Consider the following 14604-nt stretch of genomic DNA (forward strand, 5'->3'; position numbering starts at 1 on the left):
TCCCCGGGTCTGGAAGATTCCCTGGAGGAGGGCATGGCAAACACTCCAGTAGTATTGCCTGGAGAATCCCATGGACTAAGGAGCTTGGTGGGCTACAGTCCATGGGGTCACAAAAAGTCAGACATGACTGAAGTGACTGAGTACACAATCTATCAATCTCATCTTCTAAGTATGAAGCATATGAGCTATAAAAAGGAGAGAAATAGTCAGGAGAAATAATTCTTTTTTTAAAAAGTGATCGTTTGCTTCTTGGTTCTTCAGCCAAAAGCAGGCATGACAAAAGAATTAACATCACTATGAAAAATTATTTGTATTCAAATGTATTTCCAAGAAGATTTCAAGATCTGACACAGGCACAGAGAAAATGAGTGAATTAAAACAAGTATAAACAGGTCAGTTACAGGCTGATCTCTAGTTAAATTATGTTTAAAAATATTTTAATCATACTTTAAAAAAAGTGAAATAAATTTTTTTCTTTAATTCAAGTCAATTTAATTATTTTAAAACACTCATATGCCAAGATGAACTCATATATTAAGGCAAATTCCAATTTTATATAGTCATTTGATTAATTGTGTTTCATTTTAAATTGCTAGTCCAGGGAGAGAAATTTTGTAAAAAACATTTTATTGCTACAAAGGGAAACATGGTCACAAAAAGCCTTTAAGCGTATCTTAACGCAAATTACTATATTCAATGTCCAATGCAGTAAAAAAATACACAGAGCACAAAATACTTGCCCAACTTATCTCTTCTAGGGTAAGTATTCAAAACATTAATGCACACTTGAATATATACTCCCAAGAGCAGCATTTAAGTTCAAATGATTAGAACAGACATACTAACAATACACATCTGTTATCCTCAACACCAATAAAGTAATAAAAATTAAGCTTAAAAATTATACAAACAATTTCTTGAAACTAAGTTAGGTAGCTATAAAAACTAAACTAAAATAGTCTTACCTTCATTTTATTAAACAAATGCCAAACATTTAGAAATTATATAAAACAAATTGTAATGTGTGGAATGCATGCAACATGGGTGTTAACTCTCATATTTTAAACTACTGAAATTCTTACCCTTTTCCACATTGGGACAAAATTTAAAGCTTCTTTTAAAACTGACTAATACCTTATATTTAATTTTCTTCTGCTTGGTCAACAGAAAAGCCGACAGGCTCTTCCTTTGCTTCTTCTTCCTCTACTTCCCCTACCCCCTCCCCTTCTCCCTCCCCTTCCCCCACTGCCCCCACTTCCCCCTCTCCTTCTACATCCCCTCCTTCCTCTGTGTCCCCCACTCCTTCCACTCCTCCACCTTCCCCTACTTCCTCTGCTTCCTCTACTTCCCCCACTTCCTCCTCTTCTTCCTCCTCTTCCTCCTCTTCTTCCACAGGTTCGTCAATCTTTTCCTCTTCCTCCTCATCTCCTTCTATTTGTTGATCTTGAGAATGATCTTGAATTTCAAAGGGATTCTCACCCTAAAAACATGAAAAAAAAAAAGCTTTTAAAAGAGCACATTTATTTTTTAATCAGTGAAATTTTTATTTGCTATATCATTAAAAATAAATACTATTTGAAACTTAATTTCAACTTATATTAAATCTATTTAATATTTTTTGAGTATCTATTTCATACCAATGTGGGTATATATATTCCTGAAGTCAGTACTTTATACTCCATAAAACAAAGAAGATGAAGATTCATGTTCTAATTAATTGTATCAGTATTCAATGCACTACTGTTACAAGTTCTCTTTAAAAAATTCAAATGAAAATCAGTACGTTTGAAAATTCAAATGAAAATCAGAAACAAACTATCATACGTTACTTTTACTTTAAAAAAGATAAATTGGTAATTCACTAAACATTCACAACTTTAGTATTTTAATTTACTTAATTATGTATCTGGATTATGTCTCATAAATTAGAGCATATCAGAAGGCTATATTAATAATATAAGAAATGAAGAGACAATGAAGGTTATTAAAACAGGGAAGTATAAGACTGGTGCTACACTTTAAGACACACTAGGTAGGAAGATGCAGGCTGAGTGGCTGTAGCAAGAGAAAAAATATTAGCACTGGGCTACTCTAATAGCCCAGGAAACGAAAGGGTAAAAGTGACACCATTGACAGAATGGGTAAATTAAGATGGGGAAAAGCAGCAGGTATGTACTATATATAATTTGAATTTAAGAGGTCTAAATGTTTAAAGGGCAACTATAAATTTGCAACTCAGAAGAGGAAAGACTTCCAAGTCAGATATTTAGATTTGTGAATTGCTTGCACAGTGAATAGTGAAGCCAGGTCTTAAAAAGGATAGCCCAGGGCAGAGCTGAGGAAATGAGAAAAAAAAAAAAATGGCTGAGAATAAAGCCTACTGAAAAAGCTTGTACACAGGGACAGAAGTTAGAAAATGAATACTTAATGCAGAAACTTAGGATTATAAAATATCATCTAGCAAAACAAAGTTTCAAGAATGAATTAATAGATCAACACTGTTATATGACGCAAATAGGTAACAGTAGAAAACAACCGAAAAAGTTCACCAAAGCTGGTAATAATTAGAGCTGAGGAAAGGTACCTGAGGGATTTATTGTACAATCCCCTTAACTTCTGTATGTTTAAAATAACAAACAATAAAATGTTACAAATTTTTATTTGAAAATTAAATTAAGTCACTGGTAATCTTAGAACAGTTTCAAAAGTATAATGTAAATGGAAGTTGGATAGCAATGATTACCCATGAATGAACTTCACAATTCCCTCTTAAGCTCTCAAAGCACTGGCCCAGAGTCCATAACTCTGTATTAATTTAATCAAGTCCTGAAGCTCTTGCTAAAAGCACAAAATGAAATAATTTCAGACCTAAACCTCTTGAATCAAGTGTCCAGGAAAGAAGTTTGGTAATCTGCATATTTAAGATGCATTTAGAGATATCTTTATCAGAAAAGTTTGAGAAGCCCTAATTCAAAAGGTCTTATAAGGGGCCTGGGTAGCTTTTAATTGATTTTAACTTCACAGGGGATTCTAATCATACACCTCCTATTGGGAAATACTAAAGAGTGAATAATATATAGGAAGTAAAGAGCACAATGCAGGGTAAACCACCTTTTCAAGTATGATGGTAAGAGAAGAGATAAGAAGGGCTAAAGTCTAGGAAAAGTTCAGTCATTTTTAGTTTAAGAAACTCATAAACATGTCTCTTTGGGAAAAAGTAGTAAGATAATAAATGGAGGAAAAAAATCCGATAAAAATAAGGCAATAACTGATGAAACAAGAACACAGATAAAGCACAAAGAAGAATATTTTCCTTCGCATATAACAATGAGAAAGAAAATACATAATTCTAAAGGAGAAAGGAGAAAAGTTAGAGTTCACATCCAGTGGTCTTCAATCTCCCTAGAGCTAGAGAAGAGATAAGAATATGGTAAGTGAAAGGAGTAAGAATAAAATCTGGATATGTGAAGAGTGAAAAGTTTGAAACAGTCACTACAGGAAGCACATTACATTGATTGATAGCAGGTAAAATTATTGTGAACTGCAGTGAAATCTGGCAAACATAATACTGGCACAATTCCATGATATTTTTAGCAGGAAAGACAGTAAAGCTAACCATAAATGGCAGAGCTGAGAACTACTAAGCAGTAGAAAAATTAAGAAAAGAGTTTCAGAATGGCAGCACTGCACTGTTAGAAGGGCTGACCATGAGTGTCCAGGCCAGAGTGAAGGCAGAACATATGTAAGTGGAGAACTGGGAGAAATCGATGAACTGATTATTTCACAGGACAAAGATTTAAAACGGTATTTTGTCATTCTAAGCACTTAAAGATCGAAGTGTTTTAAAGCCATGACCAGAGCTGATTATGAGCAGAAGTTTTCTGTGGACTCTAGAACAACAAGAAATGGAGCTGGACAAAAAATGCCAGACAAAGAGCATCTCCGAGTAATGAGACACCAGTGCTTCTTGAATTTTAACATGCGTATAAATCAACTACGATCTTTTTTTAAAATGAAGATTCTTATTCAATAGGCCTGGATATGAATTGATACTCTGCATGTCTAAAGAGTCTCCAGGGTGATGTCAATGCTGCTGATCCTTGGATTGCGTGGAGTAACAAGGTTCTAGAAGATTCTCAGTTAAGTTACTTTCTCCACAGTATATACTTGAGGCAAGATATCCCAACATCTCCCATTCCATGAAGCTACACTCTAAAGTGTAGCTTGAACACCTTACACAGAAATTCTACTTTGTATTCTTTCCTCATTATAAATTACCTTCATACATCATTGGAAACAATTAACCTCTCAAGTTTGTGATATAGCAAGAATAATAAAAATCTAATCTTTCCTAATTTAGCTATGATGCTTTAATCTTTTTGACACCATATCTCCAACAAAATATGATTTCAAATTAGGGCTGTATTCACCTTTTAAAAACAGTGTGCAGTAAACAGTGCCAAATAAAATAATCAGAAAATAGGGCCTTCTGGAACAAGCAGAAAGAACTGAAATATATTCAGCTTGGAAGTCATCTGGTTGAGGAATAATATGTAAAGAAGGATCACTGGAATAATATATGGCAAAAATCCTGAGAAGCAGTAGGCCAAGTATACCTACCTAATTGTTCACCTCTGAGTTTCCTAACTGAAGCAAACCTCCTTCCTTCTGGTCTTGTGATGCTATGAGCAGGAGCTTTGTTTCTGAAGCAAAGTTTCTGAACTTCCTGCTTCCCATCCAAGTGTTATCCAGGAATGACTTATCTAACTGGTATGCTTAGAAGAAGAAATTCCAATTGGATAGGTCATTCCTCTTAGGAATTTCCCTTCACTAGGAACACCAAAAGAGGGGACAGAAGGGATTCACTTGGGCATCAAGACCCTCTTTCATGTCTTCTAAGCAACGGAAAGGGTGCATTCTAGTCTGCTCTGTCATGTGGTCGACTAAGCGAACCCTACTGCTGTCCAGCTGAAGCAGTCACAGAAGTTGGGGGGAGGTAGGTCTATCTAGGAGTGAAATATTAGAAAGTCCACAATAACTATCTAAGACATATCATCCAAGTCACCTTTAAAAAAAAAAATCAAGGATAAAGCTGACATTTGGGTCTTCTATCAAGATTCTTGTGTATCTCTCAAATAACCCAGAGCTAGAAAGGGAATGAGAAAGGAATGGCGTCTTGCTCCTGCCCCCAACAAATCCCAACAATTACGAAAAAAGACATTTTACCTGTATGTATGATATAAGTAAAATTCTCCTAATTTTGTGCTATATTAAATATCACAGAGTTACCATGCTATATTTAACTGTTACAACATTACAATATAACCCAGTTTCTGCTCTCAAGTCTTACCTTAATAAAACGTTCGTATCGTGCCTTCACTATTGGATTATTTAAAATGCTTGTAGCAGTCAAGACACTCTCTCTTTTTATTTGTTCCTTATAAGCCTATGAAAAACAGAACACACTGAGACACTTGAAAACGATGCCATGAAAAATATTTCCTTAATTAAAATGACTGCATGATCAAATTCTTAGAATTAAATGACTTAATTTCTGGCAAATAAAGCTATAGAACAACAAAAGCTATTGTGACTACAATCCAAATGATCTATGAATTAAAACAATGAAGATTCAAAAAGCCAGTGAACTTCAACAAAAAACACCTAGTCACTAAATGCTCTTTAAGTCCAGGTCTACTAAACACTTGCTTTCTCTCCTATCTATTCTGGAGCTATCTTTTCCAGCCCCAGCTACTCCAACTATTAATTTTCATGCTATCAAACTAAAGCCTTTAATACTTGAATTTTTAATTTGCTTTTCAAACAAATTTCTCACAAAATAAATATTTTTATTTGAAATAAATTTGACTAAATAAAACGAACCAACATAGGAGCAAAATAATACTAATCAAGAAGAAAATAGTAAAACTTTCCTAGAATTTCTGAGTAAATTCTACTAAAAATGTAACAATAGAAAGTAACTGGCTTTTTATTTTTCCCAATCATCAAAAAACAAGTCTTTCTTTTTTGTTCTAAATACACACACACTCATAAAACAATTTTGCACTACCTTAAAAAAATGTTAACAATAAAAAAAGCAGTTCAATAACAGCTATGATTTCGTGAATACATACTATGTGCCAGGTACTACTTTAGATGCCTTTTACATTGTAATTAAACTAATCCTTAATCACATAAGATTTATCCATCCTCATTTTATAGATAAGGAAACTTAGACAAAGAAAAGTTTATTACTTGCTTAACGTATGTATGTACTGAACCAGGATTCACAGAAGTCTTGCTCTGGAGCCCACAATACTACACTTAACCACTATACTACACTGCCTCTCTAAGTATCTTTACACTAAGTCACTCATGAGATTAATTGGATTGTACACAAGTAGGCAGGTGTGAAACAATAGCCTTTAAGGGCAATAAGGGATTAAATAAATAATTCATTGACTTCATTAAGGTAGATTAAAACTGACCTGCTTTCCTTTGATATGATCAGGAGATTTTAAGTGCTGCTGAACTGAGCTATGTAAAGCAGGGATATACACACTGCAAGCACTGCAGTGAACAGTCTCTACTTTCATCATGTGATCATCTGCAGTAACACCTACAAAAGAAATGCAACTATTAATAAGAAAAGCAATGATTCATATACTTCTGACAAATCAAGTTTTCACTATTTCATTTCCATTATGATTTATACTCCTTCTTCCAAAAAAAAGGACCAGAGTATAGAGTTTTTCTACCGTATCTCATAAATCTGCATAGATTAAAAATGAAAGGATAATTATTTGCTTTCATACTTTATTCAAGATTCCACATGTATTTAGTTGCACTGAGCAGCTTCAGAATGCATGTAACAAAACCTGATAAATTCTCTCTTCATTTTTGTTATAGTTTCCTTGTTATGGCTGCTTAGATACACACATCAATTAAAAGTGGACATTTAATTTCTAAATACATGAGGTTTTTAAAGTATCTTTGATATTCATCTCTCATTTTGATATTAATTTCTCATTTAAATGTTTTCTTCTCTACAATCATCACCTGTGTTTTTTCAGCTTGTGAACTTTATTGAGGCTTTCAATAGCTAAGTCAAAGATCTCTCTTGGTAAATGTCACATTGCACTTTAAAATATGTGGGTTATTTTCAAGTATCTTTTGATATTGATTTCTAACACAGTGACAGGAGAACAGACTAGGATTTCAATACATGACATTTTTACACCTTGTTTTATGTCCTTGGCTTTGTTTCCGTGTCTCCTGGTTTACAGTCTACGGGACGTTAAAAAACTATATGGATAAAAGATTAAAATTATAAAGTATAATTACATTATATTTCCTACTCATCTTATACAATGATTTTCTGAGGCCTGTAAGTTCAACCCCAAAAAATATAATATAAAAATGTTGACTCTGTAGTAAAATAAGAATTTTCATGCTTATGAATGTGGGTGAGTAGAGACGGAAAAAAGAAGTCAAACTTGGATTCATAAAAGACAAAAATATATGTTAGATCTTAAAAACAGTGATTGAGGGTTATTACAAGTGAAGGCTACTTTATATGTTTTTAAAACCTATTTTATTTGTTGATTTCTACACATCTCAACAGAAAGAAAATAACAGCTTTGGCTCCCAGGCTTATCACTGTATCTCTGGTTCCTTGGAACAGTGCCAGCCACATAATAGGACTTTAGTAAATATGTTAAATTAGTAAGTTATATGGCGAAGGCAATGGCAACCCACTCCAGTACCCTTGTCTGGAAAATCCCATTGACGGAGGAGCCTCGTAGGCTGCAGTCCACGGAGTCGCAAAGAGTCAGATATGACTGAGCGACTTCACTTTCACTTTTCACTTTCCTGCATTGGAGAAGGAAATGGCAACCCACTCCAGTGTTCTTGCCTGGAGAATTCCAGGGATGGAGGAGCCTGGTAGGCTGCTGTCTATGGGGTCACACAGAGTCGGATACGACTGAAGCAACTTAGCAGCAGCAGCAGTAAGTTATATGTACGTTCATAGGAATTTTCTTTAAATGCTGCATATGAAAAACTGTTAGGAACACACCAGTTTCCTTAGAATTATATCATTTTTAAAGAATCATGTATTTTTTTATGTTGAGAAAAACTGATTTGGCTCTTTCTTGGGCAACTGAATTTATCATGACATTTGATTAAGAAAACAACAGATAACATGCAGCTTCAACTAAATAAAAAGATCTTCATGATCTTTCACATGTCATTCTTGAAGTAATACTGTAAGGTACTATACGGTGACCATCTATATCTGCTGGTTCCAGCTCTGCAGATTCAACCAACCATGGACAGAAAATATTAAAAAAAAAAAAAAAAACCTTCTAAAAAGTTCCAAAAAATCAAAACTCCACACTGATAATTATTTATATTAAGTATCGTAAGTAATCTAGAGATGATATAAGAAATATGGCAGAAACAATACAATATTGTAATTATTCTCCAATCAAAAATAAATAAATTTAAAATAAGATTGAAGACAATGTCTAAAAAATAAAGTATATAAGAAGACATGCATGGTTTACGCCCAATTTACATAAGGGATTTGAGCATGACAGATTTTGGTATCTGCAGGAAGGTCCTAGAACCAACCTCCGTCAGACCCAGAGAAACAGCTGTCTATGCAAAAGAAAGATCTAAGAGAAAATGGCACTTTCTGGGAACTGCAAGTAATTCAGTATTGCTGGGGCACAGACTAAAGAAGGAACAAAAGGGAAAAAGAGCAGGGCCAAGATCATGAAGAGCTTTGTATGCCATGCCTAGGAATTTGAACTTCATTCTGTGGAGGATACGGAAGCCACTTTATTACTTAAATTCTTCAAGTAATAAAATCATGTAGTAGAATAAGAGATAAGACTGAAAGGAAGGAAACTAATTAGAAAAATAGAACACATAAGATTTAAACAAATTCAGTATTTAAAAAAGACGTAAAGAAAACAGACTTGGTACGTATTCAAAAGATAGAATCGAGAATCGACTGAACAAAAATACTACAGACATAGTAAAGCAAATCTAAGTACTAAGATTAACTGCACAGTTCTGGCATTGATGGGGCCACTTTCCAAGATAAATGAAGGAGATACCTGTTAAATTTTGTCTTGTTTTCTTCATGGGGTGGGGGATACTCAAGGGAAGGATACATTTTTTTAGTATGTTCAATTTGTGAGACTGCTAAAGAGAGATGTCAGTAGGCAGCTAGATGTAGGAGACTGGAGTTCAGAAGAGATATCTGTGCTGGAGATATAAATCTATACGTAATCAACATATAGATGTTGATTTAAATTCTGTATATAAATTAATTCATCAGGAAGAAATATATAGAGAAATGTTAACAGGACTGACAGAATACTGAAAAATATCAACTTCTAAAAGCTTAGTAGAAAAAGAAAAGCACAAAGAGTAAAAATGACAACGGAGTAAAGAGAGGCAGTGAGTACCACAGAAACCAAGGGAGGAAATAGATTCATAAACAATAGAGTTACCAGTGGAAAATGCTGCCGAATAAAACTGAAGTTGGTGTTGGTGTCCTCCATCATAGCAGTTTCAGTACACTAATGATAGCAGAAACTTGTCCACCGTGGGTAAAGCAGTGAGAATGAAGAAAGAGACAGTGAGGACTATGCTTAAAGAAGTGTGGTTGTTTAAAGAGAAAGGCAGGTTGTAGAGGAATTAGTGTCTATGTTTTTCTTTTTCTTTAGGTCTTTTTTAATTTGTTTAAGTAAGTGTATAGGCTTCAGAGACAAAATCAAAAGACAAGGAAAAACTGAAAAACAGAAGAGAAGAATTCACGATTTGAGCAGAAGTCTTTAAGGAGATGAGAAGGAATAAGAGAGATAGATGACATATACAAGTACAGGCAGCCCTCTGTATCCATGGCTTCTGCATCTACAAATACTGGAAAACCAACTCTGGGCCTTGAGTATCTGCATATTCTGATACCTCAAGCAGGTCCTGAAACCTCTCTCTCTCAGATACCTAGGGATGACTGTATCTTCCATTAGAGGCAAAGCGGATACTTTCTCTATGAAGGAAATGAAGTGAAAGACATAAGAGAAGGTAGTGATAAACTTGTAAGCATGAGAACAGGAATCAAAGGAGTTCATTTCTGATAACCCACTCAGACCTACCATATATGACTATGTACTGTATCACTCTAATGGGCACCATTTACAATGAAATAGGTTATGGTATATAAAATATATATGTAAATTTCTAAATCAATTTGTTAACTTACCTTCCATAACATCCTTTTCTATTATTTTGACTGCCTCTGTTTGATTATTTGTCTGTTGCTTACGAATAGATGTTTTCTTGAATTTATTTACCATACATTCCTAGAAAACAAAATAGAAAGAATCCAAAAAGTTTTTAGTGAATACGCAGTATAGGCCCAGCACCATGCTTGGCCTATGAAAAATAATAGTACCTGTTATATAAAACTGATGTTTTCAAGGCGCTTACAATCTAATTGAAAGGACTATAATGAAGTACCAGGAAACTACAAAAAGTATTTACTTTTCAAGATGTATTAATATTTTAGGCATATATATATAGAGGGAGATCAAAGACAGCTGGAATAGACAAGAAATCTCAGAGCAAGTGAATACTTATGTCCTAAATGACAGGAACCAGTTAAACAAAATTACAGAAGAAATTTAATTAAGGTACACAATTCTCCAAGGATACAGAGGATACAGGATCACTGTACTTCTAACCTTCTAACAATTCCATCTCTTTTGCCCAAATTAATTGCAAGTACAGTTAGCAGTCCAGCTCCAGCCCTGGCCCAAACTATCCTACCCTTCTCCAAGTCACTTCTACTTACACTATCACTCAGGCCTCTTCTACTTAATAGTGTCATCTGTGTGCGTGTGTGTGTGTGTGTGTGTTTGATTTCCAATCACTGTTAGTTCACTAAAGGCAATGTCTGTGTCTTCAGTGTCTTCAGGTGCTGTGCCTGCATAGCACCTGCTCTTAAGTATTAGAGAAAAACTGTTGAACTGATGACCACATCCTGATAAAGGACGCTAAACAATCAGGCTCTCTGGCTCTGAATTCAATTCAGACTTCCATTTATTGAAAGTCACTAAACTGCTATGAGCATAATCTTTTAGGATAAAGACGAATTGGTATACGGTTGAAGTGAAATATGAAGAAAAATACCCAGCACAACATCAGGTACATAGAAGCCTGTTAATAGACGATAGCTGATTTGGTATCAATAAACAGCTGTTAAAAGAATTTTCCTGACACATGTCAGAAACTTCTGTAAAAAATGTGAAATGTACTCTCAAATCACAAATCTATAATCTATGAAAGAGGAATTCACATCTACTTCTAAGCTAAGTTTAACACAACTTTTTTTAAGTGAACAGTAAATTGAATTCTTAGAAACATAGAACAGGGGAACTATGGGTAACAATGAAAATCTAAGAAATTCAAATGTCAGATCAAGTGCCTCTCACTTCAAAAATAACTACTTACATGCAAAAACTCCATAACCACTTTATCAAATTTGGTTTGTTTTTGAATATGATCTAATGTTTCCTGATGTGAAGCACTTTCCAGATGGAGTTCAATATCTTTTTCTTCAAATGTTCGAAATTTACAAAATGAACATGTGAATGCCATTCTGTAAAGGGAAAAAAAAAAGTTTTTCTTTAAATATTACCTTATTTACTTAGAAAGCATTCATAAGGCTATACCAATGAAATCAATTTTACCAGCATAAATGATTTCCTCTCCTCCAAGTAATGGCTGATTTAAATTTAGCTCAAGTCAGAAAAAAAATAGCATTTAAGTACCTGTCTGGACAACACTGTCATCATACTAATTGGCATTTCTGGACCACACTGGAGTTACTGGGTATGAAAAACAGAATCAGTGGACCTATTTCATCTAACCCTAACTATCCACTTCAAGTCTAGATCAGAAAGCCAAAGCAAACTTCAAGCAGTATCAAGTTCCAAAGTTCCACTAACGTTACACTCTTCTATCTTCAAGCTTCCAAATCACTGAAGTAGAAACAAAGGTAGGTAGGACACCAGAAAACCATAATTCACTCTATTAGAGCTCTCAGATGATCAAAAATCACTTCAGGGTGAATAACAGGCCTGGAAAAGCTCAAGAGTCACTCCAGAATGAATTGTCCCTTTTCTCCCATTTAATTATTCTTATCTCATATATCCCTGTTACTTCCTTTTTTTCAAATTATGACAATACTCTCTTAATGGGTTTCTTTATCTTGAGTCTCCATTTTCCACCTAATTCCTTAGAGTACTATTATATTTATTTCCCTGAGTAAGAGTATAGAATCTGAAATCTACTGCTGGGTTTATTTCTTAGCACCCTTATGTGACTTTAGGCAACTTAAATTCCCTGGGTCTTAGTTTTCTAATCTTAACGAGGTGAGAACCCTCAAAGAGCATCCTCACATTTTGGTCTTCCAAGGGGTTGGGGATGTGGAGGCTGCGTAGAAGAGGTGGTGATCCTAGAACCAATTCACTATGCATATCAAGGGATGACTGTAAATATCAAAAAATCAAAATCATTCCTATATATCTTTGATCAATCCTCTTCATTTGACTCTCAGGAATTTTTTCACATCCCAATTAATTTATCTGCCTTTTCTAAGAAACATGTTTAGGTGTTTTTTTTATTTGATGCTTAAACATAGTATTTTATTGATTCTAAGACATATTTTTTCTGATCGCATTTCTGAAATCAGTCTGTATCATAAAATTAATGAAACATCACAATCTCTTTTGGCCAGATAGATTATTGCTTGTGCACAAAGAAAAACCAGGAATTCTAGTTGTAAAATCTATATAGAGTGATGGTCAGCGGCTTGAAAGTCTCAAGGACAGTAATAAAGCATTCTTTTAGACCTTGAGGAGCAAATAGTTATGGAGGAGGTGGAAAGTAGCAAACTGAACATATCTGTCAATATCCTTGAGACAGATATCAAACATAGGCTAACTCTACATGACTGTAGAGTAACTGTAATACCAGGTTAAAACACCAACAATAATAATTTTTTTAAAAATACAATCTTTTTTAAAATTTGATTTTTAAAGTCTTTTAAAAAATATAACATTGTATAAGTTTAAGATGTACAACATAATTATTTGATATATGTACATATTATGAAATGATGAGCACTATGATTTTAGTTACTGTCCAGCACCTCACTAGTTGTAATTTTTTTCTTGTGATGAGAACCTTGAAGATCTACTCTCTTAGCAATTTCAAATATATAATACAGTACTGTCAACAACAGTCATCATCTGTACAATATATCCCCAGAACTTATTTACCATATAACGGAAGTATGTACCTTTTGGCCATCTTTACTCAATTTTCCCACCCTCAAATCCTGGAAACAGTTTTTTAATGAGTCCAATTTTCTGACTCTACTAAGCACAAACCTGTATCCATCTCCATATTTCTCACTGTTTTTTTCTCTTCTGCGTCTTTGTTTCTCTCGCCGAGCTTCAATTCGCCGCTTTTCTTCTTCTTCATTTTTAGGATCAGTTTTTGCTAGGGGATCAGACAAAAAAGTTAAAACTAAAAATCACTTCTCCATTCTCCTTTTTCAGTCCCCAATTCATAAACTACAGACAGATGATTTATTTGGTGGTCATTATCTAAACTGAACTCACCAGAAAAATCAGAGTTTGAGATTACTCAGTATTTCTGAAACTTCATTCACATGAATACCTTCCTCATAAATTTTGTCTATTTACTTCTCACCTATGTTTATTATTTGCTGCATTATTTTTCTCTAGACCCACTCATTTTTTCTTTTCTTCATTTTAAGTAATAATATCCACATTACCTAAAATAATTTTGAATTATCCCACCTTGGCAAACATTTGACAAATAACCTGACTTTGCATGAAAGTGGAAAAACAGTGAGCACTAGAGAGAGCGCCTTGGATGCAAAAACTCGGTATTATAGCAGCTTTCTTAAAATTTCTTAAAATGAATAAACTCTAAAAGCAGGTTCTTCCTCTTTTTCTCAAAACATGTCTTAATGTGAATATACAAAAATATGTACTATTTTAGCCATTTCAAAGTGTACAAGTTAGTGACATTAAGTTTATCACAAGGTCATGCAACCATCACTCCTATTTAGTTCCAGAACTTTTTAATCAGTCCAAAGAGAAGTCACTAAAGCACCTGGTAAAACTATTAATCTGCTTTCTGTCTCTACAGATTTTCCTATCCTAGATATTGCATATAAAAGGAAGGATACAATATGTGGCCTTTTTTGTCCAGTTTCTTTTATTTAGCATAATGTCTTCAAGGCTCTTCCATGTGTTGTATCATGTATCAGTACCTCCTTCCTTTTTAAAGCTCAATAATATTTCATTGTGCAAATACATCACATTGCCTTTTCATTCATTCATCCGCTGATGAACATCTGGATTCTTTCAACCTTTTGACAACTGTGAATAATGCTGCTATGAACATTTGTACAGTTTTTGTTTGAATACTTCTTTTCAGTTCTTTGAAGTACATATGTAGAAATGGAATTGTTGGTTCAAATGGTCAGTCTAC

At 34.1% G+C, this 14604-nt stretch overlaps 1 protein-coding gene across 6 annotated transcripts in view; it reads right to left on the minus strand.

Moving 5' to 3' along the window:
* Positions 1-289: 289 nt before the first annotated feature.
* The window catches only part of ZNF326 (zinc finger protein 326), a 35342-nt gene continuing 21027 nt past the window's right edge, over positions 290-14604 (minus strand). For 5 of the 6 annotated variants that reach the window (XM_059884690.1, XM_059884692.1, XM_005204298.5 and 2 more), the window contains 6 exons: positions 13470-13581; positions 11527-11674; positions 10277-10376; positions 6489-6619; positions 5351-5446; positions 305-1480 (listed from right to left, as the gene is read on the minus strand). In XM_059884690.1, the coding sequence (XP_059740673.1) occupies positions 1142-1480; positions 5351-5446; positions 6489-6619; positions 10277-10376; positions 11527-11674; positions 13470-13581 (926 nt within the window). In that variant the 3' untranslated portion in view covers positions 305-1141. Of the gene's footprint in view, positions 1481-5350; positions 5447-6488; positions 6620-10276; positions 10377-11526; positions 11675-13469; positions 13582-14604 lie in introns of all 6 variants that reach the window. The other variant, NM_001206028.1, reaches the window with a different exon arrangement.

Source organism: Bos taurus, chromosome 3 (genome assembly GCF_002263795.3).
Source record: "Bos taurus isolate L1 Dominette 01449 registration number 42190680 breed Hereford chromosome 3, ARS-UCD2.0, whole genome shotgun sequence".
Lineage (NCBI taxonomy): Eukaryota > Metazoa > Chordata > Mammalia > Artiodactyla > Bovidae > Bos > Bos taurus.